A 27,895-nucleotide genomic window follows, 5' to 3' on the forward strand; every position below is an offset into this window, starting at 1 on the left:
ATTACTGTTGTTTCCTTGTCCTGCATAATTGCTTCAGAACTTAAAACAATGTTTACCTAATGAACAAATTAGTAAGTATTAGTTTGGTCTCGAGAATTGTCAAATTTCACTGGTATGCAGGTACCGACAACTCAAATGTTGGTATCATGACAACACTGTCTACAATACATGGTAGATCGTTCTTACTATAATGGCATTATGAAAAAGTAAATCTCATGCCATAGAAGTGTGAGCACCCCTGGTGTAGTGCAGTGGAAAAAACTGCAGCCGTTCACCTAAAATGAAACCTTTAACACCCAGGGGAAGCCTCTGCCAGTTGGGTGCTTCGGTGCTAATCCCACTGGTTTTTGCTCACATTTCACAGACCACATTGTGACGCAGACAGCGTGATTAATATTAATGAGCCCAACAGCCTGTCAGACAATCTATCGGAGACAAGACGTGAGCAAACAGAGAACTCATCTTTGACTATTGTAAGTTAATGTTGTTAAACAAACAGAGAAGTCATCTTTGACTATCGTAAGTTAATGTTGTTAAACAAACAGAGAAGTAATATATGACTAGTGTAAATTAATGTTGTTAAACAAACAGATTAAAATATTTTATATTTTTTATATTTTTGGTAACTTTTAGCAAGTTTTAAAGTTCTGACCTTTTTTTATTTTTAGTCTTTTTCACTGAAAAAGACCAATAATGACCAATATTGTTTCATGTAAAACCAGCAGCCAAAAAACTGAAGGAGACAGACATTAGGGATTTCTATCATTGAGTCATGTGTGTGACAACAATAATCTAATGTCAAAGTATTCATAAACAATGATATTGTTTATTGACTCTTCCATGTTTTTTGTTTGCTATTATATTTAATTAAGATTAATGGTAATGGTTATGTTTGTGGCATAATACTTCTAGAGAGAGGGAAAAAATGATCAGTGACAAAGTCAAAAATGAAGACAGAGAGGTGACACAAGCTTCTGAAATTGTTCAGATAAGATCATATTTGACACTGACATTAAGGATTTATTTTTTTTAGTGCTTTTATTCTTTGGTTCTGGCTGACTGGACAAACGTTAGAAATGTTTGAGAATCATTCAGTTATATATATATATATATATATATATATTTATATGAAAATGTTCATTCATACATGGTTTCTACATTTTTGTTCTAATTATCATAATAAATGCTTATGTTTCTTAAAATTTCTGTTGATATGCTTTCTTTTAAATATCACATATTCTTAAAAACATAATATATATAATACATATATATATATATATATATATATATATATATATATATATATATATATATATATTCTTAATTATTTGGTCCAGGTCATCCATTTCAAAAACTTTTTAATATATATATATATATATATATATATATATATATATATATATATATATATATATATTTATATAAAATTTTTGTTTTATAATTAAATAAATTAATATAGTGGCACAATTATATTTTTGTCTACAAAACTCATTTCAAACATTTTAGCATAGGCCTTCAGATCAAAAGATTTTTAAGATCATGAGAAACATTTCAGGCAAGTGACCCCAAGCTTCTGAATGGTAGTGTGTATATATTTTTATTATATATATATATATATTTATTTTTTTTATTTTTTTTTACTGGCGTATTATTTTTTTAACTGTGTGTATATATATATATATATTTATTTTTTAATTTTTTTTACTGTCTTATTGTGAAGACTCAAGATTTGATTTGTAATCAAATGAGTCATTCGGGTATGCAAGTTATGAAAACAGACATACACAAACTTCTCTCAGCAACATCAGACTTCAACCACAAACACGCCCGTACAGCGAGGACACACCGGTTGAACTGGGCTATGTTAATCAGAATTAGTGCTATAGGTCAAGGCTGAGGTCAGAAGTCAAACTTTCCGTTGTGAATCATTAACAGATGAAGTAAAGGACAGTCTAAAAGACACTCACCCACGGCGGCAGCTCCGATCTCTGAAAGGTCTGACGCACCGCTCGCTCATCCTGCTCCAGGAACGCCAGCGTCTGGTTCACCCGAGCGAATTTGCTGCCCTGGTTCCGTTTAAGCCAAAAAAGCACGGCGAGGACAATGAGGATCCAGCTGAAGCTGAACTCCAGATATCCCAGCACGTAGATGGGGAAAATGAGCAGGAATGTCTTAGCGAACTTAATTCCCATCTGCGTGGCGTCCGTCACCGAAGACTGCGGCTCTTCCTCCGGTACCTCCGGCTCGGGTTCTTTGACATCTCCTGGTTTCGAAACCGGACCGGGTCCATTCTTACTGACTGTTGGTCCCGAGTTAGGGTTCACGCTTTCTGACGCACTCATCTCCAAAGTAAAAATCCAAAAACAAACAAAACTAAAAACTAACCAAAACAAGTAAGAGAGTTTCTACAGAAACATCTCAAATATGCAAAAATGTTCACAGAAAAACAAAACGCGTCGCTCGATTCCGGGGCCCTTCCCAGCAGCACAGATGATTGGATCAGCGCTTCTGCTTAAACTGCTTCTCACCCGACCTTGCCTTGTATGGAGCGGCTGTCGGCCGGTGATTATCCGCCCTTCCAACGAACTTTTAACTCGAGCTCGAGTCCTTCAGCTGCTGCCCGTCTCTGCCCGCGCTACGTCTCGCAGTCACACAATAGTCCCCGCGCGAGCTCAGAGCGGCACCACCTCTCTCGCACTTACCACATCCTGCAATAACACACACGCATTCTCTGACCAAACCCTCCGCTTTGGGCTCAGTAGTAACCTCTCTGACAGGATAAGGGTGTCGCATTGAGCATTCACCAGCAATGTCTGTTAGCGCCATCATGTGGACTCAACTAAACATGAAGACATAGAATACATAATTATTTAACCCTAAAGTGAAAATTCTTTAATCATTTACTCACCACCATTCCATACCAGATGTGTATGACTTTCTCTCTTCTGCTGAACACAAATGAAGATTTTTAGAAGAATATCTCAGCTCTGTAGGTCCATACAAAATAAATAAATAAATAATAAAATTAAATTACAATGCAAGTGAATGGTGACCAGAACTTTAAAGCTCCAAAAAAAAAAAAAAAAAAAAGCAGCACACAAAGGCAGCATAAAAATAATCCATAAAATTCCAGTGGTTTAATCCGTGTCTTCAGAAGTGGTATAATAAGTGTGGGTGAGAAACAGGTCCACATTTAAAATATTTTTTCTATAAATCTCTAATTTCACTTTCTTCTTCTTTTGTTTTTGGTGATTCGCATTTTTTGTGCATATTGCCACCTACTGAGAAGGGAAGAAAACTTATAGAAAAAAAAGGACCTAAATATTGATCTGTTTCTCACCCACACCTTTCAAATTGCTTCTGAAAATATAGATTTAACCACTGGAATTTTATGGATTACTTTTATGCTGCCTTAATGTGCTTTTTGGACCTTCAAAGATCTGGTCATCATTCACTTGCATTGTATGGACCTACAGAGCCAAGATATTCTTCTAAAAAAATTGTTTTGTGTGTTCAGAAGTGAAAAAGTCAAACATCTGGGATGGCACATGAGGTTGGGTAAATGAGAAAATTCGACCATCCATCCATCCATCTAACTATCTATCTATAAAAGAAAATACATTGATGAGCCAAAACATGACCACTCACAGGTGAAGCGAATAACGTTGATCATCTCCTAACAAGGCCACATGTTAAGGTCTGGGTAGATTAGATGGTAAGCGAACAATCAGTTCTCGTGGTCAACATGTTAAATGCAGGAGAAATGGGCAGGAGTAAAGACCTGAGTGACTTTGACAAGGGCCAAATTGTTATGGACAGACGACTGGGTCAGAGCATCCCTGAATCGACAAGGCTTGTGGGGTGCTCCCAATCAGCAGTGCTGAGTACCTGCCGACAGTGGTCCGAAGAGGGACAAACCACAAACTGGCAACAGGGTGTTGAGCACGCAAATCTTATCAATGCACGAGAACAACCAAGGCTATCCCGTCTGGTCCGAACCAACAGAAGGTCTACTGTTGCACAAGTCACAGAAAATTTTAATAATGGTTACGGGAGGAATGTTTCACAACACACAGTGCATTGCACCCAGCTGCGAATGGGGCTGCATAGCCGCAGACCGGTCAGAGTGCCCATGATGACCCCTGTCATCTGTCGAAAGCACCTACAATGGGCACACAAGCATCAGAACTGGACCTTAGAGCAGTGGAAGCAGGTCGCCTGGTCCGATGAGTCCTGTTCCCTTACAATTCAGTACACTTGACATTGCATCACTAAGCTGACACTATGAGGATTGCCCTTCTACACGACCTAGTTGAAACCCTTCTATAATAACGGCAGTATTGACTATGGTGTTTAAGCCCCACCCTTTTAGGCACAAAGCTGTCCGGTATAAAAGCAGGCACGCAAACACCATTCCTCAGAATTTTCTTCCTTCAAGACAGTGATTTATCTCTTGTCTAGAAGCCTTCTATTACTTTGCCGTCGACATACACGAGCAACGAGAAGACTCTCCGCTCAGCTACAGTGTTCCGGCGAACATTTGCTCCACCTCACCACTTGATGCTTCGCTGGTGCATGGGCCGCTTCAGCATCCTGATTCCACACATCGCTTCGGCAGGAATTTTGTATCCTTATAAGCTATTGTTGATATTGTGTGTGTATATATAAATAACTAAAAGAGACGCTTACATGTTCGCGTCTTTTTAAAGATGTCGTTCAGTAAGCGTTCCTTATGCGAGGGACACATCCCGCCGTCAGATCATCATGAGAGCTGGATTCACTGTCTGGGCTGCGCCCATACAGAGACAGCTCTCATAAAGACAGACTGCCATTGCTGTGAGGGCATGAGTCTAAAGACGCTTTGCTCGCGAATCACCCTCGTTCTTAAGGACGATTCAACCTCCCGCGCCCACCCACCTCTTCTGTGACTCCTGAGGGATCGCACGAGGAGGCACAGCGTGGCCTAGAGGTCGAGCAGGATGAATTTGAGGTGGACCTCGTGCCAGCACACACCCCATGAGCCCCTCAATCTCCATATACTGTGTCTATGCCAATACACTATGTGCATGACAAGCATTGGCCCTCTGCAGGAGCACACGACCTCATCACATTTGCCGGTTCTGACGCTGGGGATGATGCTATGTTTCTCGCTGCATCTGGCGAGTGGTCAATGGAGGACATTGCCGCCCCTTCCCTCAGTGAGGGGAGGAGCATGCACACACCACTGACAAGGAGATGCTTCATGTCCTTTCAAGGGCAGTCAAAGAGCTCGGTCTTGAGTGGTCTCCTCCAGAGGAACCTGAAAAATCTCACCTTGATGAATGGTTCTTGCAGTACTGTCAAGCGACCACGTTCCGCAGATCTGCCCCATTGCAGATTGCCAGTGGCGGGCCAAGCTGGTTCAGCATTCCACGTGATGGCGTTGCTCCAATTTTCCAAGCTAAGCTCCTCAAGCAAATGGACAAACAAGGCTACGATCCAGAGATGTTCAAAGAGCTCTGCACTGCTAAGGACTTAGTACTAGGAGCCATGAAAGTCACTGCACAGGCCATTGGCAAGTCAATGAGCAACCTGGTGGTTTTGAATCGTCACATCTGGCTGACCCTCACGGAAATGTGTGAGGCAGAAAAAGCCGCTCTATTTGATGCTCCGGTGTCTCCAGCCGGCCTTTTCGGTGGTTCTTTGGATAGATTTGCTGAGTGCTACGTCACGACTCAGTAACACTCACAGGCTATGAGATATTTTATGCCAAAATGGAGCAGTACTTCATCACAGCCAGCTCGCTCCCGCTCTGTCTCGGGCCAGCAACCGGCTAAAAACCCCACACCTGCTACCTCAGCGACACTCACACTTTTTCAATGAAGAGCTCTTTCCCACTTCAAAGCTCACACATTATGTACAACTGCTTCCCAATGGTGAGCAGTGCAATATATCATACAATGAACAAACCAAATTGCCCTCTGTCCCGTTACGTGGACGCATGGCGAGCCCTTATGGGAATTTCGGACTGGGTGCTAAAAATGACCGAACATGGTTATACGCTCCAATTTGCACTTCGGCCGCCCCGTTTCAACGGTGTTCTGTCTTCCACAGCTCCATCCAAAGACACGCTGGTGTTACGAGCCGAAATACACAATCTTCTCCCAAAAAATGCGATAGAGGTTGGCTGTGTCTTGTTTGGAAGGCTGCATGCTAGGTAGGATGCATCCTTTGAAGGCTGCAGTATACCGAGTGTCCTCCATTAAACAAGCCACGTTTACACGAGACGGCCTTCGTAGGACAAACGGAAACGGAACATAACATGGTTGCTATGACAGCACGCCACTCTTTAACAAGCGCGAGCACTTTGAGTGAGAAGGGAACAAAGTCCTTCTGGAAGGGAATGTATGAGGTACATTTTAGGAGAGTTATAATGATGTAAAGAGAAAAAAAATAGATTTTACAGTTGTACTTTTAGTCTAATACTTTATTTTAATGATATATTAATATAATTATACATATTATATACTCTGCACCCATCTACTGAGGTACTTCAACTTGGGAATTAACATTACTTGCGTTTGAACATCATATTTACGGGCAAATTGGCGTAATTTGTTTAGACATTTCCGTTGAAGCAAAGAATTGTGGGTTGTGAGTCCCCACAAAGGATACACCTCATGCATCCTCCGAATTCCCATGAAAGAAGGTCGCATTCGAAGGCTGCATTCGAAGTGTCAAACTCGCTTTTCTAAAACGAGACAGCCTTGATGACGTATGCGGCCAAAAAATGCGACCTCCGGAGGACGCATCCTTCCAAACGAGACACAGCCATTGTTTCAAATGAATTAATAAGCCTGCTGTCCCACTCCACGAATGCATGGCAAGTTCTCACGGGCGTGTCAGACAGGGTGATTAAAACGATCGAGTCTTAAGATTCAGTTTGTACGCCAGCCACCTCGCTTCACCAGCACTTTGCAATGTGTGGTCTGACCTCAGGATGCGCTGGTGTTGCATGCAGAGATTCACAGTCTCCTCACAAAAATGCTATAGAGACTGCGACACACACAGCGGGATTTACAGCTGTTATTTCCTCATTCTGGAGAAGGACGGAGGGCTTCGACTCATTCTAGTTCTGAAAAGCTTGAAACGTACTCGCAACACGTCCATTCAAAATGTTAACTCAGATCTTATCGCACATCCATCCTCAAGACTGGTTTGCGTCATTAGATCGGAAGGACATGTACTTCATGTACCAATTGCACCGCATTAAAGGTGGCTTTTTAGAGGAATTCTGATGAATGGTGTTTGTGCACCTGATTTTATGCCAGACAGCTTCGTGCCTAAAAGGGTGGGGCTTAAATACCATAGCCAATACTGCTGTTATTGTAGAAAGATTTCAACTAGGTCATGTAGAAGGACACTGCCCATAGCGTCAGCTTAGTGACGCATTGTCTCGTTCCCTTCATCTCAGGGAAACCTGTGCGCCGTTTACCTGGGGAGGTAATGGCACCAGGATACACTGTGAGAAGACGACAAGCTAATGGAAGGAGTGTGATACTCTGGACAATGTTCTGCTGGGAAACCCTGGGTCTTGCCATTCATGTGGACATCAATTTGACACGTGCCACCTACCTAAACGTCATTGCAGACCAGGTACACATCTTCATGGCAATGATATTCCCTGATGGCAGTGGCCTCTTTCAGCAGGATAATGTGCCCTGCCACACTGCACACATTGTTCGTGAATGGTTTGAGGAACATGATGAAGAGTTCAAGGTGTTGACCTGGCCTCCAATTTTCCCAGATCTCAATCCGATTGAGCATCTGTGGGATGTGCTGGACCAACAAGTCCGATCCACGGTGGCTCCACCTCACAATTTACAGGACTTAAAGGATCTGCTGCTAATGTCTTGGTGCCAAATACCACAGGACAACTTCAGGGGTCTTGTAGAGCCATACCTTGGCAGTTTTGGTGGCACAGCGTATTAGGCAGTTGACCATAATGTTTTGGCTCATCAATGTAAAATATAAATATTAAATAAACAATTTAAAACGAACAACAATTATTATTATTATTGTGCAGACCAAGTGCAAATATCAAAATGCAATACTTAATATATCCTATGAGTTAGTTTATAGCTGTACCTAAATTTAATAATTATCAAGTTTCTGACAATTGGAAATAATGAAATTAATTGATAAAAGCTTTAATTTAAAACTTGATTTTATTTTATAATTTTGGCACATACTTTGTGGAAACTGAAATAGTTAATGAGGTTTTTGTTTTTAAGGATTGTATTTGTGTTTGGCAGATTGTAAGGTCCATACATATAATTGGACTGCACTACTAAAGAACAAAAGAAAAAAAAGAAAAAAAACAGCAATGAGCCCAAGCTAAACCACATTTCTTTGACCACCTGGTCAGGCTAGAAGACTATTTTAAACCATCTACAACCAGCTTAGGGAAGATGTTTATTGTAGTGATTCTGTTTGTTGTCTTCAGTCGCCTCGCTGAGGGCAGTTTGGTTAAGAGGTGATGTGTAGATGTGGGTTGGGCTTTAAGTGGGCATGCAATAGGTCAGCAGAACCAGCTTGGCCCAAGAAGACTAAGCAATTCAGTGCCACACACTCTTCTGCTCAGTCAATGTGACATAGCTAGGTACAGTATAGGAAAATACTATGATTGGAACTCAGTGCTGGTGCGTTGATGTAATGTGTCCACTAGATGACAGTGAATGTAGAATGTGAGCCCCCCTTTCACAAATATTGGCAAGACAGCTTTCACAATAAGAATAGTTGAAAATATTTTATTGACATATGAAAAGACATTGTGACTGAATCAAAGTGCTCTAGTTACCATAAGGTCATGGAAGCTTCAAAAATAAATAAAGATATGATAAACACACATTTTGCATATGTCCTCTTTCTCTGTCATTCTTTCCATTTCTCCATTTCTTTAGCTATAAACATAAAACAGTATAGATCAACTGCAGCAAGGCAATTAATCTAGAATGCAGATTCTAGTTGACATTGCTCTGTATTCTCACAGTGCAGAAATGATATTTTTCACATACATGATAAAATAGCCTCATGTTAGCCGAAACGATTAGATCACAAACATGATACTGCAAAAGCAAGACACAATTAAAAACAAAACTGAACCAAATTCTGTACATAATTAACAGTTATGAAATGTCAACATTATTATCTGTAAAAGTATAACAAACATGCTAAATGAGTTGGTATGTGACATACTAAAACAACTTGGAAAAAGCGTACTAACAAAGACAACAACAAGCATAAAACATCAATATGCCAAGAAAGAGCACACAGAAGCCCAAATATGACATGTATATATTTAGATGTGATTGCAGTTATAAAAACACAAATGACATGAATTTAGTTGGCAACAGCAATATATAAAAATTCCTTGTTCTTTAAATCAAAACTTAATACACAAGATAAAAAAGCAACAATATCGAAATAATGAGCAAAAATAAAAACTTGAAGATATGCTACAGCAGTCCTTTCAAGTCCCTCTGTGAATGAGTGTGTGTATGTGTGTGCTTGCTATTTTGAGGGTGCTCAATCTACTGCTAACAGAAGTGCTGACAGTAAGAGGGTAGTGCTGGAAATCGTTGTCGTGCCTGTATTTATGACAATGATTCTCTCTCTGATAAAAACTGTGTTTGTGTGTTTCTACATGTTGTAAGCCACGTATATAGGGTCGAGCTGGTCGGCAAGGAAGCCGTCTCGCAGGTGCATGCGCTGCTTCTCTCCACGAGAGTTGATGGGAATTACACCCATATCCACGACTACCACCACACCCACAATCAAGTAATGTTCCTCTAGAACTACATTAGTTACCATGGGAACCAGATCTAGAGCATCTTGCTCGGAACCGTCCAATTCCACCACCACCACTAAGAGATTAGTCCATGTGAACACCGCACTGAGAGAAAGAGGGAGAGAGTTAGGCCCAAAACATAGTCTATGGAAGTATGTGAATGCAAATGCTTCTAGCTAGCTGGATTACATGCATAGTTGTGTTCCAAAATGTGTACGAATTTACATGAATAATTCACAATTTTTAACTCAACTATGCGTGGCTTTCTTAAGACTTGCCCAAAGAGATGGTCAATTTTCTCTTAGGGCAACTACTGTCATGGTGGAGCAACAGTTTGAAGAGAGAATCTTGCTGAGCAAGTTAGTTGTCATGTTGAATAGTAACACAAACAGTTTAAAGGGATAGTTCACCCAAAAATGATAAGTCTCTCATCATTTTCTCATGCAGTCTCAAACTCGTATGATTTTCTTTTTTTTTATGGAACACAAACAATGATATTTTGAAGGATGTATGATGTGTTTTTGTCCATACAATATAAATCAATGGGGTCCAAAACTTTAAAGCTCCAAAAAGGACATAAAAGCAGCATAGATGTATGACTCAAGTGGTTTAATCCACATCCACATTTACATTGTCATTTAGCAGATGCTTTTATCCAAAGCGACTGACAAATGAGGAACATAGCAAGAAATTTGTCATACAAATTGCATGTTCCATGTCTTCTGAAGTGATACGATCACTTAGGGTGAGAAATCAAATCCTTATTTACTATAAATCTTGACATCTGCCCCAATTAGAACACAGTGCAGGCTTAGAGATGGGTGATTCTCTGATGCGGCATGCGGTTGCCAGGTATTTAATCCTGGTATTATTATACATCATTATCAACCTTCTGCAACTGCGGTACATTTTAAAAGTATTGTAAATAAACTCAATCCGTGACTATGATTTTAACTTGAAAATTAAGAACCTGGCAACCCTGTGTTTGGTTTGTGTACAGCGCTTTTTGTATGTGTCAAGCACGTGGAAGTGGTGAACGAGCTTCTCTCGTTAATGCGTGAAGGAGAGTGCAAAAGTCAAGATGTCTCGTGAATAAGGACTAGAAGGAATATTCCGGGTTCAATACAAACTAAGCTCAGTCGACAGCATTTGTGGCATAATATTGATTATCACAAAAATTTCTTTTGACTTGCTCATCATTTTCTTTAAAAAAAGTAAAAATGTGGCCTGGGTAGCTCAGCGAGTATTGACACTGACTACCACGCCTGGAGTCGTGAGTTCGAATCCAGGGTGTGCTCAGTGACTCCAGCCAGGTCTCCTAAGCAACCAAAATGGCCCTGTTGCTAGGGAGGGTAGAGTCACATGGGGTAACTTCTTCATGGTAGCGATTAGGGATTCTCGCTCACAATTGGGCGTGTGGTAAGCGATGCATGGATCGCGGAGAGCAGCATGAGTCTCCACATGCTGTGAGTCTCTGCGGTGTCATGCACAGCGAGCCACGTGATAAGATGCACGGACTGAGTGTCTCAGAAGTGGAGGCAACTGAGACTTGTCCTTCACCACCCGGATTGAGGTGAGTAACTGCGCCACCACAAGGACCTACTAAGTAGTGGGAATTGGGCATTCCAAATTGGGAGAATTTCACCCCATTCAAAATGAGACTTACAATGGGAGTGAATGGGGCCAATCATTAAACGTTTCAAAAGTATAGCCACAAGACATAAACAATGTGTTTTAACATGATTTTAGTGTGACAAAATCACTTACTAACATTTTCTGTGTAAAGTTATAGCAATTTTACAACTTGACAACGCAATAAAAAATAAAAATAAATAAAATGACTGTAAAAATTATGATTTAAACAACTTAAAGCTCAAATAATACATGAGTTTTAACAGAAGTATTAATGTAAGTGATTTAATAAAATTATAATTTTCACATTTCCACCTTTAAACCCTATAAAAATTAGCCCCATTAACTTACATTGTGAGTGCTTCACTGTAACTTCGATTTTTTTCTTTTTTTTTTTTTTAAGAAAAGTTTGAATTTGAAATAATTTTTTGTGGTAATCAACATTATGCCACAAATGCTGTTGACTGAGGTTAACTTGAGTTAAATCCAGAATATTTGGTCTGCTTCTCACCAAAGTGATCGTATCACTTCAGAAGACATGTAATAAACCACTGCCAACAGCCATGTACTTTTTGGAGCACGAAAGTTTTGAAATCCATTGACTTACATAACAAAAATACGTTATGCATCCTTCAAATATCTTTCTTTGTTTTCTGCAGAAGAAAGAAAGTCATACGAGTTTGAGACAGCATGCAGATGAGTAAATTATGAAAGAATACCATTTTTTGTTGAACTAACCCTTAAATTGCACTGACATTTGAAGGTTGCTCTATCGCCCCATTGAATACTGGGGTTTCTTACTGTCACGGTAACAAAAGAACACACGCTAAGTATGTAAAACCGGACAGCACGCTTGCAATGTGTTGACCAAGCATTTTGTGGAGGTGTGTATAAGTGGGTGTATGTGCTCACCATTCTGTTATATTCCGGTGTGCTCTGATAATGGACGTTTCAATGTCAATAGGATGGTATTTCATCCCTCTCAGCTCCATGACTTCATCCAGTGCTCCCACCACATAAAGGGCATCATGCCTCTCTGAACAAACACACAAATTAATCAGCTGTTTTAACAACCCCAATGTATTGGTGTTTAGTCATGAATGACTCTTTGAAGTAAAGGAATCATTCTTGTTCACTTCCATGCACTGACTCAAAGCATTGACTGATTTGACGGCTTTTTCATGGCTTCAAAAACTGAAATAGCATTGATTGGTCAAAGTTATTGAACTAATACACCCCTGCAATGAGGATTACATTTCTAGCCAGAAAATCAATGTTATTAGATGTTTAGACTTTAAAAATCTTAGTTGGTGCTTTGGTACAGCCTCATTTTTATTTTGCTGCTTTTCTTTTGGTATATCAGCATTTCTCAGTGTACTAAAGGCAAACTACAGAAGTTTAAAATTAACTGCTCAGGTTAATATTAAAAACTCATCCCTCTACTCATTTGGATACAAAATCTTTTAAGGATCTTGGTGTCTTGCCAACTGAGAAAAAAGCTATTATAATAAAATGGGGTCATACCAATACAATTTTAAATAATTCTGTTCCAAGATATTTAGCAAGCTATTTCAACTTGGTAAGATATCATCATAAATATGCCACAAGTGGTTGTATCTGAACAAAAAAGTAACCATGCATATTTAAAGGAATAGTTCATCCAAAAATATAAATTGCCTCATCATTTACTCATCCACATGCCATCCCAGATGTGTATGACTTTCTTTCTTCTGCTGAATACATAGATTTTTAGAAAACTATCTCAGCTTTTTAGGTCCATTCAATGCAAGTGAATGGTGGCAAGAACTTTGAAGCTCAAAAAAGCACAAAAAGGCAGCATGAAAGTAATGCACTCCAGTAGTTAAATCTGTGTCTTCAGAAGTGATATGACAGGTGTGGGTGAGAAAAAGATTAATATTTAAGTCCTTTTTTAACTATAAATCTACATTTACACTCACATTCTTTTTCTTTTGCTTTTGGCAATTTGCATTCTTTGTGCAGATCGCCACCTATTGGGCATGGAGGAGAATATTGGGGACTTAAATATTGATCTGATTCTCACCCACACCTATCATATAGCCAGGGTTGGGAGGGTTACTTTTTAAATGTATTCCACTACAGATTACAGAATACATGCTGTAAAATGTCATTTGTAATGTATTCTGCTAGATTACTCAAGGTCAGTAACGTAATCTAAATACTTTGGATTACTTCTTCAGCACTGGTAGATTTTTTCACTTGTTTTGACTATAAAAACTCTGCCAGTACAGTAAGACAAAATACACATGTTAAAAATACATTCTCTGAAAAACCTAAATATCTTATGCAGTGTTGTTTCTAAAACAAGATAAATCAAATTGATCTTGTTTTAAGGATTTTTAGATATTTTTTACAGGAAATCAATACAAAAATTATTATCAAGAATACGATTTTTGCCCTAATATCAAAGGTCATACTAGAAAAAAATAAATGATTGACCAACGTGAATGTTCTTGATAAAAAATATGATCGTGCCTGGTAACGTGCATGTAAAATGGCTAGAAATAGCATTTTAGCTTAGCGTAAAGCTGACAATTTAAACAAGGTTTATTTCTATTTCTTCTGCTCCAAACTTACCTCTCTGTCTGCTCGTATGAATGTAACACATCATAAGAAAGTGTTTCACCGCTGTTCAAATTCACTTTGGATCACATCATTTATATGTATAAATGTTTTCCATCTAAAAGGATTAAATATTAAATGAAACAAATGACAATAAAATACAAAGTAATCTCTTCAGTAATCAAAATACTTTTTGAATGTAACTGTATTCTAATTACCAATGATTTAAACTGTAACTGTAGTGGAATACTGTTACTTATATTTTGCATTTTATATACGTAATCCCATTACATGTATTCTGTTACTCCCCAAACCTGCATATAGCTTCTGAATATATGGATCAAACCACTGGAGTCATATGGATTACTTTTATGCTGCTCTTTATATACTTTTTGGAACTTCAAAGTTCTGGCCACCATTTCCTTGCATTGTATGGACCTACAGAGCTGAGATATTTAAAAAAAATAATAACTGTGTTCAGCAGAAGAAAGAAAGTCATACACAGCTTGGATGGCACAAGGGTGAGTAAATGATGAGAGAATTTTCATTTTTGAGTGAACTATCCTTTTAAGAGGTCTATGGGGAAAAATGCTGTGCCTTTTTATATACAAGTACAATTGTTTGAAATAGATTATCAGAGCCTCTAAAATATATACAGCTTGAGAGACGTTTTAAAAGATGGCTTTTTGTAATTGATTGATTTTTGTAGTACCGTATGTTATGGTTAGCCTCCTCCCATCTTTTCTGCTCATAGAGGACCACAATGCAAATAAGCCTTTGGCTTTGGATGGTGTAAATATTATAATTCTTGTACATTTTATAAAAAAAAAAAAAATTGTCCAATAAATCAAATCAAATTACATGCTGCCACCTGCTGGTGTAATGATGTTACCTACAGAAAGAGTGACTGAACTAATTAGAGAATGAATCTTAATTTATATTGCTAAATAGATTCAAAAGATTTGAGTAACTGGGATGAATCAAAATCCCCACTACTGTCCCACTGTTCAACCAAAACAAACATCTACACTCTTTAAACCTCTCTCTACTCACACAGTTCCCCTTATCTGTGACAAAAGAACAATAAACATTGAGCGCACACACACACCTCCACTTGCATCTGTGAGGTCAGTTCTGCGCAGGAACCCCAGGTATCCGGTTCTGGCCCAAACAGTCTGAGTGTCTCCAAAGCTCAACCTGGCTCCGAAATGATCCGAACGCACATTTTCCTCTCCAAGCACAGTGAAGTATCCGCTGGCATTCTGTGGACTATGGACCCAGATCTGCACCACAGATGCACATTTCACAGTGACTTTGTGATAATAGACACACAAAAGACCAAAAGATATTATTTGATCTGCTAGTCAAGAAAGAGTGTGGTCTAACCTCCCCTAAATGAGAGTCTCCGATTGGTCCCTTAGTCTCTGGGTTAGCGATGATGATGCGTACACCTGGTAAAATCTGTTAATGAAAGAAAAAATCCTTAATAAATGTTATGTTTATTTCTTTAAGGACATAGACACAGGATTGTTTCATTGTCTTACCTTCCCTGATTCCATGAGAGGTAGGCTGTGTGGAGATCCTCTTTCAACAAGTCTCACCCTACAAACAACGGAACAAAAATCCTTACAAAAAGTACTGAGCCGGTACCATGGAACAGTGATGGCATCAGATGACAATATAATGCCACTTGGATATATAGCATTGTACAGAATCATTACCTTATACAATGGAAATGGCAGGGTTTTAAAGAATACCATGGTCCCATTTTCTGAGTGGAAATAATGACATTCTTAATGTGTTTGTGTGTGTCTTGCCTGTCATGTCTCAGTGCTCTCATGTCCACATAGACAGTTGTGGGATCAGGTCCTGATGTCCCCTGCACAAACAAACAAATCACCTTCTATAAATAACGGTCAAATATACCGTAAAATGTAAAGCATCATGCTCATCTAACTTGCATTAAAAGTGCCGAAAGTGCAGGTAGTAATACTTTACAATTTAAATAATATATCCTTTTTTCACGTTGCAGTAATGAGAGTATAATAATGACTTTTTTCTGACTTTTGTCGGTAATGAGAATTAGGGGTAAAATGTGCATAACTGTCATAAAAATAATGTCAAAATGTTAAAAAGAAATCTTACTGGCCCCAAAAATAGGCTTCACTTTCTATATGCAAAATTAGCTTCTTTTGATTTAAGTAAAATAGGACCAGGACATTTTCTTGACAGGTTTCGTGAAAATAATGGCATTGTTTAAAGTAAGGACTACTTGTTAATATTTTACCATTTCCAAAGCAACAATGTTTTTTAATTTTTTTTTATTTAAAAGAACATAATACGTATGTACACACCACACCCATACATTATGGTCCAGAGAGGGCGCGATGTTTAAAAGCTGTAACTTACAGCACATGAAACATGGAGCTTCTGTTGATGGCAATTTATTAAAATTCCTGAAGGATAATACATATTAAGTCGCAAATACTACTTTGGTCAAAAGCAGATAGTTTAAAGGGGTCATATCATGAGGAGTCAAATTTCCCTTGATATTTTGACAAATAAGAGTCTACTATAAAAACATATTGTAAATTTCAGAACTCAAAACTGAATCCCCAATGCAATAAAAACATTTATTGAAACTAAGCTGCAAAAACACCTCATTCTCTTCTTCCGCGACTTCCCAACGTCACTAGGGGACTCATTAATTCATGACCGCCTCTACAGCAACAACATCAACGCCTACATTACATCACCCTTGACCCAGCCCACTGGGAATCAGTTTGGAAACAGAGAGAGAGAGCAGGATGGACAGGCCTGGTGTGGCCTACTAACTATTCCTGAACACCAAAAGGGACCCATCTGAACTATTTTGAATAATTTTTTTTATATAAACATACAGTAGACAGACAGTAAACCATTGTCATGTATTTTGATCTGCTTTTAAAAGACACGGTGTCAAGTTACAGCTCTGAAGAGGAGACCCTGTTTCATTCATATACACACCAGGATAGTCTGAGGACATGTGCTAAATTTTATCAAATTCCTCTGGTCAACAACAAATAAAAATATTATTTATTTCGACTGTAATTGACAGAAGAAGGATGTACTACTTATTTTGTCCACTAGATGGAGCAGCAAGTTAGGAAATTAAATTAAATCATCTGACTTAAAGTTATTGCTCTTGTAATGTAATATCTGTGCAGTAAAATAGCAACAGCTATCCAACAAATGAAGAGCCCTATGAAATCTGTTTAAGTTTTTCTCAAGTTCAGCTTTTCCTGATTTAACTGTCCAGCAATCCAAAATCTCATTTATGTATTGTAAATGAAGGATGTATTACCGACTTTGCCAAGACTAAAAATCCTTGACAATCCTCTTTGACTTAGCTTTTTGCTCTTGTAATTTGCTGTTGTCCAGTAATCCAAATCTATTCTTCTTCTTCATCTTCTATTGCCATTCTAATAAAATTCTAATTTTGCAACTGTGAAAAAAAAGGTTTTGGAAGAAATTTTACACAAAAACAGCTTTGTTCACAACATCCAGCTCTATTGTGTCCAATTTAATTATTTTGGACATGTCCTGGCCATACGTGCTTGGACCACGATGATTACCGCTTGTGGCTTTATTACTAAATTATGACTGTTTTTATGCTAAAAAACTTACATTATCAGTGGACCTCAGGGAAGATAATAAAATATAATATATATATGAGTATGTCATGACACCTTTAAACTGTTGGCATTTATGTCTGTTGTTTACAGCTGCGAGACACCTAAATGTTGCTATGGTTATCACTATGTCAACCATCGCAAATTCTGTACACAGAATGCAAATTTGCGGATTGACTCCCTCTTTAAGCATATTTTTCACTCCCAAAACTTTGCAGGGTGTATGCAACCAATAATGCATCTCATTGGAGGAGATCAGATAAATGAAGAACAGTCTGGGGTTTGATATGATGATCAGATGAAGATCAGCCATACCTGCTCAGCAAGCTTCCCCAACCTATGAGGCTACATGAGGAGAGGGGGAGGAAAAGAAGAGGCAGATGTGATGTACAAATATGATGTTAAAAATAAGACAAAATCAACTTCATGAAAAATGTTGCCAAATGAATAAAAAAGCTGAACACTGGGGGGTGTAATGAGACTATGACGTCAGATTTGATTCTATATGAACATATTCTGTACTGACCTGTAAGCAGATTGCGAGATTGACCCTGCAGCCGAATGCAGTGCTTACTGCACGGGGATGCAGCCCCACATCCTTAAAGAGCTTACAGAAGGACTGAGTCAGACAAACACGAGGCCTCTCCTCTGCCACAACCACACATGAACGCACACGGGTCAGGTCCAGCCCACGGGCCTAAGAGAGAAAAATACACACACACAGCCGTACAATATGAAGTAGATTTAATGCCATGTCAGAGTACGTGTGCCTACTTCTTTAGCTATAATTTAGGGGCAGAATTGTTGGGGACATTCAGGGACATGCTCAATTGGAAAATCATAAAAAAAGCAAATACTGTTTTTGAACATTCGAAAGGTGTGAATACAAACACACCTTTAGAGGGTCCGTGAGAGAGCTGAGTGATCTCGTGCAGAGCTCCATCACAGAGTATGAACAGAATGTGTCTCGGACTTTAAACTGACTGACGGACTGCAGCCACAGAGCTGGATTCACCTCTAGATCCATTGGAGAGATCAAAACAGACTGCTGCCCTGCATACACACTATACACACACACACACACACACACACACACACACACACACACACACACACACACAGCACACATTCAAAACAGATTTACATAAAGAACAGAGTGTTTGTTTCTTAGTGATTTAACACCATGTCAGCTTCTGTGGCTATTTTCATGGTGAAAAACAAGTAAAAATACAATAAAAGGATAAGAACAGAGCGTAATGCGCAAAATATTTAGTTTAACATAACATCTTCAACTATTTTTTTGCCTATTTATTTTTATTTAGGAAAGGTGATGCAGGAGATAGGTGCTTAAAGAGATATTCTGTGTTTAATACAAATTAATCTCAATTGACATTAATTTTGACATTTGTGACAATGTTGAATACCACAAAACATTTTTGGACTCCTTTTCTTTAAAAAGCAAAAACCGAGGTTACAGTGTGTCACTTACAATGGAAGTGAATGGGGCTAATTTTTTGAGGGTTTAAAGGCAGAAATGCAAAGCTTATAATTTTATAAAAGCACAAATTAATTATTCAGTTAAAACTCATGTATTATTTGAGCAGTAAAGTTGTTTAAATCATTTTTACAGTTGTTTTAGGGTTTGTTGACATAGCATATTCATGGCAGCAAAGTTTTAAAATTGGCTATAACTTTTCACAGAAAAGTTAGTAAGTGATTTTATAACACTAAAATCATTTTAACGATCATATTGTTTATGTCTTGTGGCTATACTTTTGAAACAGTGAGTATTTTAACAAAAAAGGAGGGGCAAGTCAATACATTTTTGTGGTAATCAATATTATGCCACAAATGCTGTCCGGTTAAGCTTAACTCGTATTGAACCCGGAATATTCCTGTAACACCTGTTAGCTAAGGTGGTCCGTACCTGCAAAGACACCAAAGGATGAAGCCGAGGCCGCAGTAGGGGTCAAGACAGACGGCCACCTCACGAGAGGGATACAACTCACATTGCAGTTTAACAGAGCGACACAGAGCACTGGTGGCATTGTGAGACATCTTCAGAGAGAGAAAGAACAGATAATTTCCTTTTTAATGAATAATAAAAAAATAGCATTCTGAGATGATATTCTTCTCACCACAATTGTACAGAGTGGTTATCTGAGTTACCATAGACTTCGTTAGTTCGAACCACTCTCATCAACAAGGCATTTCCGTCCACAGAACTTCCGCTCACTGGATGTTTTTTTGTTTTTGGCACCATTCTGAGTAAATTCTAGAGACTGTTGTGTGAGAAAATCCCAGGAGATCAGTTACAGAAATACTCAAACCAGCTCATCTGGCACCAACAATCATCCATGCAATTATCTAATCAGCCAATTGTGTGGTAGCAGTGCATAAAATCATTCAGATACGGGTCAGGAGCTTCAGTTTATGTTCACATCAACCATCAGAATGGGGAAAACATTTGATCTCAGTGATTTAGACCGTGGCATGATTGGCATCGATGTATTTCTGTAACTTCTGATCTCCTGGGATTTTCACACACAACAGTCTCTAGAATTTACTCAGAATGGTGGCAAAAACAAAAAACATCCAGTGATCAGCAGTTCAATGGACAGAAATGCCTTGTTGATGAGAGAGGTCAACAGAGAATGGCCAGACTGGTTCGAACTGACAAAGCCTACGGTAATTCAGATAACTGCTCTGTACAATTGTGGTGAGAAGAATAGCATCTCAGAATGCTATTCTGAGATGTGGGTTGGCGCTGTTTTGGCGGCACGAGTGGGACCTACACAATATTAGGCAGGTGGTTTTAATGTTGTGGCTGATTGGTGTATAGTGAAGGGGGGATGGGAATATGTGCTAAATGCTGCACTACAATTCTGACTTTTTAAAAAATATTATAAAATTATTTAAATATTTATACATTAAGAATTATAAAATGTATAAATTATTGTTATACTAATTCAATTCCAGTTTTTAAAAGAACCTGAATTAAAACATTCATTTCCAAAAATGACCATGCACTGAAAGACAGAGATGAACATTATGAATATTTCGGAAATCAATTCCGAGAAACTTACAGCCTGTACATAAAATAACACCACCTCCATCCCCAATTCCTCACACATTAGTTGGAGGTAAAAGGAGTCAAACCTTCACTCCAGCGAGCATGCCAGTGGTGGACACACTGAAGTCCAGGTACGCCAATGAGTCTGGGTCACACGGCTTATACAGCAGGGGACAGCGCTTCTTTGGCAAGTCATCTAACAAATACACAAATGCACATATCGTCTGAAGTTCTGTTCAGATGGAGTATAGTTTTCTACTTTTGGCTTATTTCGTGCACAGAAAACAATCAGTTCAATGAAACACCCTGTATTCACCAAGTGCGAGCAATCACAATAAAAATACAGCTTCGTTGATTATAATGGGACTGATAATCAACGTTAGATCGCATTCAGACCGTGTACTTCTGTAAAAATAAATAAATAAATAAATAAAAATACGCAGCACAAAGAATGAAACAGACTGCAGGTGTCTTGAGAAACGTTTTTGAAAGTTGTAGTTCTTTTTAATTGACTCGCCATCTTAAAAATGTGGTGCTCCTGCACCAAACAGAATTTCTTTTTTTAAAACAATGCAAATGAATGCAAAAATGCGTTTGGTGTGAACGGGCCCTTACATGACAACATTCCACTATTCTGAAGTATTTGGCTAAAAAATGTTTGTTGGGTCATTGTGTAAGAAGTTTAAAAATACTATTTCAGCAACTCAGTTGCTGATAAGATCTCTTCTGACAAGAACCTGACAGGTATAACCTCTGAATAAAGATCTCTCACATACTCACCTGTTTCCAGGATAGGAGGCCATGATTTAAAGTCCACAGCCACTGATGCATCTCTGGATCGCAGAAGTTTAGCGATCGCTTGGGATGTCATTACACACATTGAACGACTCACCTACACACACACACACATACACACAAGATTTATTAGAATACATTATAATATAAACTCACTGACCACTTTATTAGGAACACCTGTATACCTACTTATTCATGCAATGATCTAATCAGCCAATCGTGTGGCAGCAGTGCAGATATGGAGCACGATTAAGCTTCAGTTAATATTCACATCAACCATCAAAATGGGGGAAAAAATTTGATCTCAGTGATTACAAATTAGTTGAATTCATGATTGTTGGTGTCAGATGGGCTGGTTTGAGTATTTCTGTAACTGATGATCTCCTGGAATTTTCACGCACAACAGTCTCTAGAGTTTACTCAGAAAGGTGCCATAAACAAAAAACATCCAGTGAGAGGCAGTTCTGCGGACGGAAATGCCTTGTTGATGAGAGAGGTCAGTGGAGAATGGCCAGGCTGGTTCGAGCTGACAGAAAGGCTACGGTAACTCAGATAACCCCTCTGTACAACTGTAGTGAGCAGAATAGCATCTCAGAATGTACAACATGTTGAATCTTTAGGCATATGGTCTACAACAGCAGAAGACCATGTGGACCTGAGGCCCGCTTTTGCCGGTGTCGCTGCGGCTCGTTTCGTGTGCGCTTGTAAAATTTATGGTTTATTATTTCTCTGTAATGTAGAACAGTGTTAGCAATGTTACTTATAACAGCCTTTCTCAGCCCTGGAACTCAAACCATTTTCTGATGCCCCCCAAAAAATATATATTTAAGTAATTAAATTAATATCATAAACCTGCGACAACTAGTCGACTAATGGCTTAAACTAATGACTACTAGTCGACTAGGAAAATCTTTGGTCAGGGGCAGCCCTAGTAGCTCTACTTCTATCGTTTTCCCCCTTTGATTAATAGTCTTCTCATTTGTAAGCCACTTTGGATAAGTGTCTGCTAAATGAATTACTTATGTCTCAATTCTATAATATCAATATAATCACTTTTGTAATAATAACGTAATTAATTTAACTATTAAGTCAGGATCACTTCTAGAATCTATTTAGTTTAATTAATTATAAGTGTGTCTGAGTGTGTGAATTTAATGGTGTGTTCTCACCTCTAAGATCATTTTAACTGTAGGTAGAGTTGTTGAGATATTCTGAGGGTGAGGTGGCCGTACAGTGATCGGAATACAGCCTGCATACAGACAGCCATAAAACGCAGCGATCAAATCTAGACCTGAAACACACAGAAACATAAAATCAGTATGAAATGGAATTACATTTGTAATAAAACAGAATCTAGTGTATAGTTACTCATCCTGGTTCGATGAAATTCTTATAGACATTACATATCTACAACAAGCCATGTTCAGAATTCATCGCTTTAATAACACAAGTTCATTTACAATTATGATGTGAAGTGCGTGAAGAATTAACTGGAGTGGGCAGCTCTTGAATGTGTAAAGGAGGAACAGGTCAGACTGCTGTAGCCAATCTAATTTAAGGGAATATTCTGGGTTCTATACAAGTTAAGCTCAATCGACAGCATTTGTGACAATACTGATTACCACAAAAATTTATTTTGTCTTGCCCCTCCTTTTCATTAAATAAAAGACAAAAATCTGGGTTCCAGTGTGGCACTTACAATGGAAGTGAATGGGGCAAATCCGAAAACATTAAAATACTCACTATTTCAAAAGTATAGCCACAAGACACAAACAATATGTGTGTTAACATGATTTTAGTGTGATAAAATGTCTTACTAACCTTTTCTGTATAAAGTTATAGCCAATTTTACAACTTTGTTGTAACTTATGATTTAAACAATTTTACAGCTCAAATAATACATGAGTTTTAACTGAAGAATTAATGTAAGTGCTTTTATAAAATTATAAGCTTCACGTTTCTGTCTTTAAACCCTCCAAAAATTGGACCCATTCACTTTCATAGTAAGTACCTCACTGTAACCTAGATTTTTGCTTATATAAGGAACGAGTAGAAATGATTTTTTATGGTAATCAACATTATGCCACAAATGCTGTCGATTGAGATTAACTTGTATTGAACCCAGAGTATTCCTTTAAATGAGGTGGAACATTACAATAAGCAGTACAGAAAAACAACTTCAGGTGGGACTTCTATCTTGAACAAGAGTTCAGCACAAAAATAATAAAGACTGCACATGAAGACTGAACAGTTTATGAACTAGTGCGCTGATAACAAAAAATTTGATAAATTACTTACAGCATTATTTGGCTTAAATAAAGGCAAAGGTGTATTACTGCAGATTACACAGGTTCATTGGTAAACACAGGTGGCTAGAGTGAGTGAGGTTGTTTACCTGGAGGGTACAATAATGCAACATGATCTCCATCTCGCAGTTGTCCCCTCTCATACAGCAAAGTGGCAATTTTCTCAGCTCTTTTATGAAGTTGTAGACAGGTCAGAGAGCTTCCTATTGTCCCCTAAACACACACACACACATTTATATAAACGCAACTCCATACGTACACCTGAAATCATATCTACTTTGTACGTTTAATATTACGTGTGGATAAAATATGATTTTCCGAACAAACTCTGCTTTCTGTGTGAGGATAGTGTGTGTGTGTGTGTGTGTTACCCGTGAGTTGATGAGTGTGTACAGGATGTGGTCAGGTGTTGTCTGCACTCTCCACTGCAATACCTCTGACAAAAAGAGAAACTGGAAGACACAAAAGAGATAAAACAGTCATACAGTGAAAAAGACATGTTTACACACATACTTTCATGCCTTCATAGAAACACACACACTCTGTGTTTACCTGTTCACTGTCGTCTATGTGACTCAAGTCTCGTCCACTGGTCTGAGCCATTCGCTTTCCTGCTACGAGATTACCCACCATCACCGAGGCAGGACCCACCTCTGCAACAAACAGGCATATTATTAATAATCTTTATACTACCTCCAAAAAGGAAACTTTTAGCATTTTTTGAACAGTATTTGCATTATTTATGAATTTGTCAAATTTTCCAATTAAGGACATCTCAAAATATCCCTAAAGTGAGGATTTATGCGATTTTGGGGACAATTTTGTCTACACACACATGTTCACTCAGCTGTCTAGATGGGGACGTACCATAGACTTCTATTGTTTTTATATAAAGCTAAATTAACCTTAACCCACACCCTAAACCTAACCCTAACAGAACCTAAACCTTCTGCTAACTTCTGGGTACAAATTTTCCCCAAACTATAGCCAAGCAAGTACAAACACACACACACAGGACACACAGGACACACAGGACACACAGGACACACACTTCATGCATCATGCTCAATAATAAACACAAAGTGCTTTTGTACCGGGTTGTTTCTGTCTGGGTTTGGGCAGGTTGGTGATGCAGGAGTGAGGACACATAAGGATGCTGCAGGGGTGTAGCGCCCCCTCTAAGAACAGCTGTTTGGTCTCAGAAAGGTGAATCCCACCCAGTGGAGTTTTTGGGAGCGTGTTAGCAGGAACCATGGCCAGACAGTACACCCCAACCTGATGAATCCCATCTATAGCCTGAATACACACACACACACACACACACACACGATCAGAGAAATATTTATATATGATACAGTTAATACACAGAGGAGTCCTTACATCATGCCTTCAATGACTAACAGAACTGAGATTTGCAGTCCCTCCAAAATTGAAATGAATAAATATTTGAATATACATTTAAAATAATAATAAAAAAAATATATATATATTTATATGTATATATATATATATATATATATATATATATATATATATATATATATATATATATATATATAGTAAATATATTTATACAGAAAAACTCTACATAACTAAAAGGTATTTATTATCTGAAATAGAATTGTGTTGATTGTTCATTAAATTTATGACTGACTCTGAACTGCTGCATGGCATGAATATAAATAAATAAATAAACAAAAGGACAAAAACAATTCAATTCACTAACAATTCACTGTTGTTGGACAGATTTTGAATGGTGAAATTCTATCAGTGTTTTGTACATTTTTTATTTAAAAAAAGTTGAAGTTAATGGGGAATTTTTTTACTTAAAGGGATAGTTCACCCAAAAATAAAAATGATCATATCATTTACCACCCCCCCCCAACCCCCCGCCCGCCATATGTGTATGACTTTCTTCTGCTGAACACAAACAAAGATTTTAAGAAGAATATCTCAGTTCTGTAGGTCCACACAATGCAAGTAAATGGTACACCTTTAGTAGGTGGCAATATGAAGGAAGAATGTGGAAGTGAAAGTGGAGATCTATAATAAAAAAAAAGGACTTAATTATTTATCCATTTCTCACCCACATGTATCATATTGCTAGTGAAGATATAGATTTAACCACTGGAGTCATATGGATTACTTTTATGCTGCCTTTATGTGCTTTTTGGACCTTCAAAGTTCTGGCCACCATTTACTTGCATTGTATGGACCTACAGAGCTGAGATATCCTTCTAAAAATCTTTTTTTATGTTCAGCAGAAGACAGACAGACATATACATCTGGGATGGAATAAGGGTGAGTAAATGATGAGAGAATTTTCATTTGTGGGTGAACTATCCCTTTAAATCTCAAAGTTTATAGATAGTTTGACAAAAAAAAATTATGTTAAAGTTTCAGATTTATTAGTCTAGGACAGTTGTATGAAGGTAAAGGCTGTCACCTTAGCTCTGAAATTTTGCAAGTACAGCACATTTTACTGTGAAACGTTATCCATCCCATTTGTGTGTGTATGTGTGTTTACCTGCAGCACTCTGCTCATCCACTGATAACTCTCTTCTTCAGTAGAATCTGGTCTCTGTTCAGCCACCAGCACAATCCTCTCATCATACAATACAGTTACTGAGAATACCACTGTCCTACACACACACAGTTAGAAAAGAGACTTAGATGTTATTCAGGTGAAGAATAGGCTGTGTGTTTCTTGTAATCAGAGCTACTGTATGCACAGTTTCATTGATAAACAAACCTCCCCCGATAGATGAACTTCATCGGCTCCACTGCGAGAGCAGTGGCGATGATGTCATCAGCGTTGTGCTTCCGTCCACCGACCTGCATCAGTCCTTCCAGCGTCCCAGAGACAAAGATCATTCCACTCGGACCCACAAACCCAAGCAAACCCGACCGCACAAACACACAGTCACTGACTAAACCACCATCAGATGACACTGGACATACCTGTATCACGGAGAGAGAGACACACACACGCACGCGTGCGCATGCACACATACACACAGACATATTTAATGACCAGAAGGACACATGTATGTTTATAGCAGAAATTACTCGAGCAATATCTTTGTTAGACACTACAGTGAAGTGCATTGCTGAAAGTAACAGTTCACCCAAAAATGGAAATGCCATCATCATTGTCATTCCAAATTCGTATGTCTTACTTTCTTCCATGGAATGCAAATTTTCACGCTGTTCTTTTCTATGCAATGCAAGTTAACAGGTATGGACTATTCTGAGCTCCAAAAACTACAAAAATTGCTTTTTAAAGACTACTTTTATGGTGCTTTTTTGTCATTTAGGACATTCTGCTAAACTTGTTTTGTGTTCCACAGAAGAAAATGAAAAGCCATACACGTTCATAATGACATAGGTGAGAAACTAATGACAAAAATTCCTTTTTTGGGTGAAGTATTCCATAAAGTAGTGCTTAAGTAAAATAGTTACATTTTTTTAAAATTACGATGGTAAAATGCCATGTGTCTTAAAGGAATATTCCAGGCTCAGTACAAATTAAGCTCAATCGACAGCATTTGTGGCATATTGTTGATTATCACAAAAAATAATGGAGATGGAGACTTGTCCGTCCTTTTCTTTAAAGGGGAAACAAATTTTCCTTGATTTTTTGACATAAGAGTTCATTGTACTATAAAAACATACTGTAAGTTTCAGAATTGAAAACTTCCTCAATAGAAAAAGAGCATTTATTAAAACTAAGCTGCAAAAATGGCTCGTTTGGAATTGATGACGTCACAAGGACCAGATACATCTGCATATGCAACGCCTATTTTTCCGTCATTGCACCCTTGCCCTGCCCATTGGTGCTCAGTCAGTCACACAGGTGAAGAAGAGAGAGGAGGCCTCATGGGAGATTCATCCAAAGTGGACTTACACATGACACCTTCATGTGCCTGTCTGGATTTAAATGTTTTTCTACATAAACCTGCTCTAGATGAACGGCTTTGACCGTTAT

The 27,895-nt window shown here is 38.3% G+C and overlaps 2 protein-coding genes across 5 annotated transcripts in view; both read right to left on the bottom strand.

The window, feature by feature from the left end:
* LOC127442055 (extended synaptotagmin-2-like) overlaps window positions 1–2,779 on the bottom strand; it is a 51,696-nt gene extending 48,917 nt beyond the window's left edge. For both annotated transcript variants that reach the window (XM_051699741.1, XM_051699740.1), the window contains exon 1: window positions 1,968–2,779. In XM_051699741.1, coding sequence (XP_051555701.1) covers window positions 1,968–2,342 — 375 coding nt within the window. In that variant the 5' untranslated portion in view covers window positions 2,343–2,779. The remainder of the gene's footprint in view (window positions 1–1,967) is intronic.
* A 5,977-nt stretch (window positions 2,780–8,756) lies between these two features.
* LOC127442053 (disco-interacting protein 2 homolog C-like) overlaps window positions 8,757–27,895 on the bottom strand; it is a 71,414-nt gene continuing 52,275 nt past the window's right edge. For 2 of the 3 annotated variants that reach the window (XM_051699737.1, XM_051699735.1), the window contains 19 exons: window positions 26,660–26,868; window positions 26,435–26,549; window positions 25,002–25,203; window positions 24,460–24,560; window positions 24,279–24,359; window positions 23,997–24,120; window positions 22,771–22,892; window positions 21,587–21,698; window positions 20,893–21,002; window positions 19,661–19,791; window positions 18,629–18,797; window positions 18,260–18,430; window positions 18,049–18,078; window positions 15,880–15,941; window positions 15,607–15,664; window positions 15,449–15,523; window positions 15,171–15,345; window positions 12,374–12,497; window positions 8,757–9,934 (listed from right to left, as the gene is read on the bottom strand). In XM_051699737.1, coding sequence (XP_051555697.1) covers window positions 9,682–9,934; window positions 12,374–12,497; window positions 15,171–15,345; window positions 15,449–15,523; window positions 15,607–15,664; window positions 15,880–15,941; window positions 18,049–18,078; window positions 18,260–18,430; window positions 18,629–18,797; window positions 19,661–19,791; window positions 20,893–21,002; window positions 21,587–21,698; window positions 22,771–22,892; window positions 23,997–24,120; window positions 24,279–24,359; window positions 24,460–24,560; window positions 25,002–25,203; window positions 26,435–26,549; window positions 26,660–26,868 — 2,424 coding nt within the window. In that variant the 3' untranslated portion in view covers window positions 8,757–9,681. The remainder of the gene's footprint in view (window positions 9,935–12,373; window positions 12,498–15,170; window positions 15,346–15,448; window positions 15,524–15,606; window positions 15,665–15,879; window positions 15,942–18,048; window positions 18,079–18,259; window positions 18,431–18,628; window positions 18,798–19,660; window positions 19,792–20,892; window positions 21,003–21,586; window positions 21,699–22,770; window positions 22,893–23,996; window positions 24,121–24,278; window positions 24,360–24,459; window positions 24,561–25,001; window positions 25,204–26,434; window positions 26,550–26,659; window positions 26,869–27,895) is intronic. The other variant, XM_051699736.1, reaches the window with a different exon arrangement.

The sequence above is a fragment of the Myxocyprinus asiaticus genome, chromosome 6 (genome assembly GCF_019703515.2).
Source record: "Myxocyprinus asiaticus isolate MX2 ecotype Aquarium Trade chromosome 6, UBuf_Myxa_2, whole genome shotgun sequence".
Classification (NCBI taxonomy): Eukaryota; Metazoa; Chordata; class Actinopteri; order Cypriniformes; family Catostomidae; genus Myxocyprinus; species Myxocyprinus asiaticus.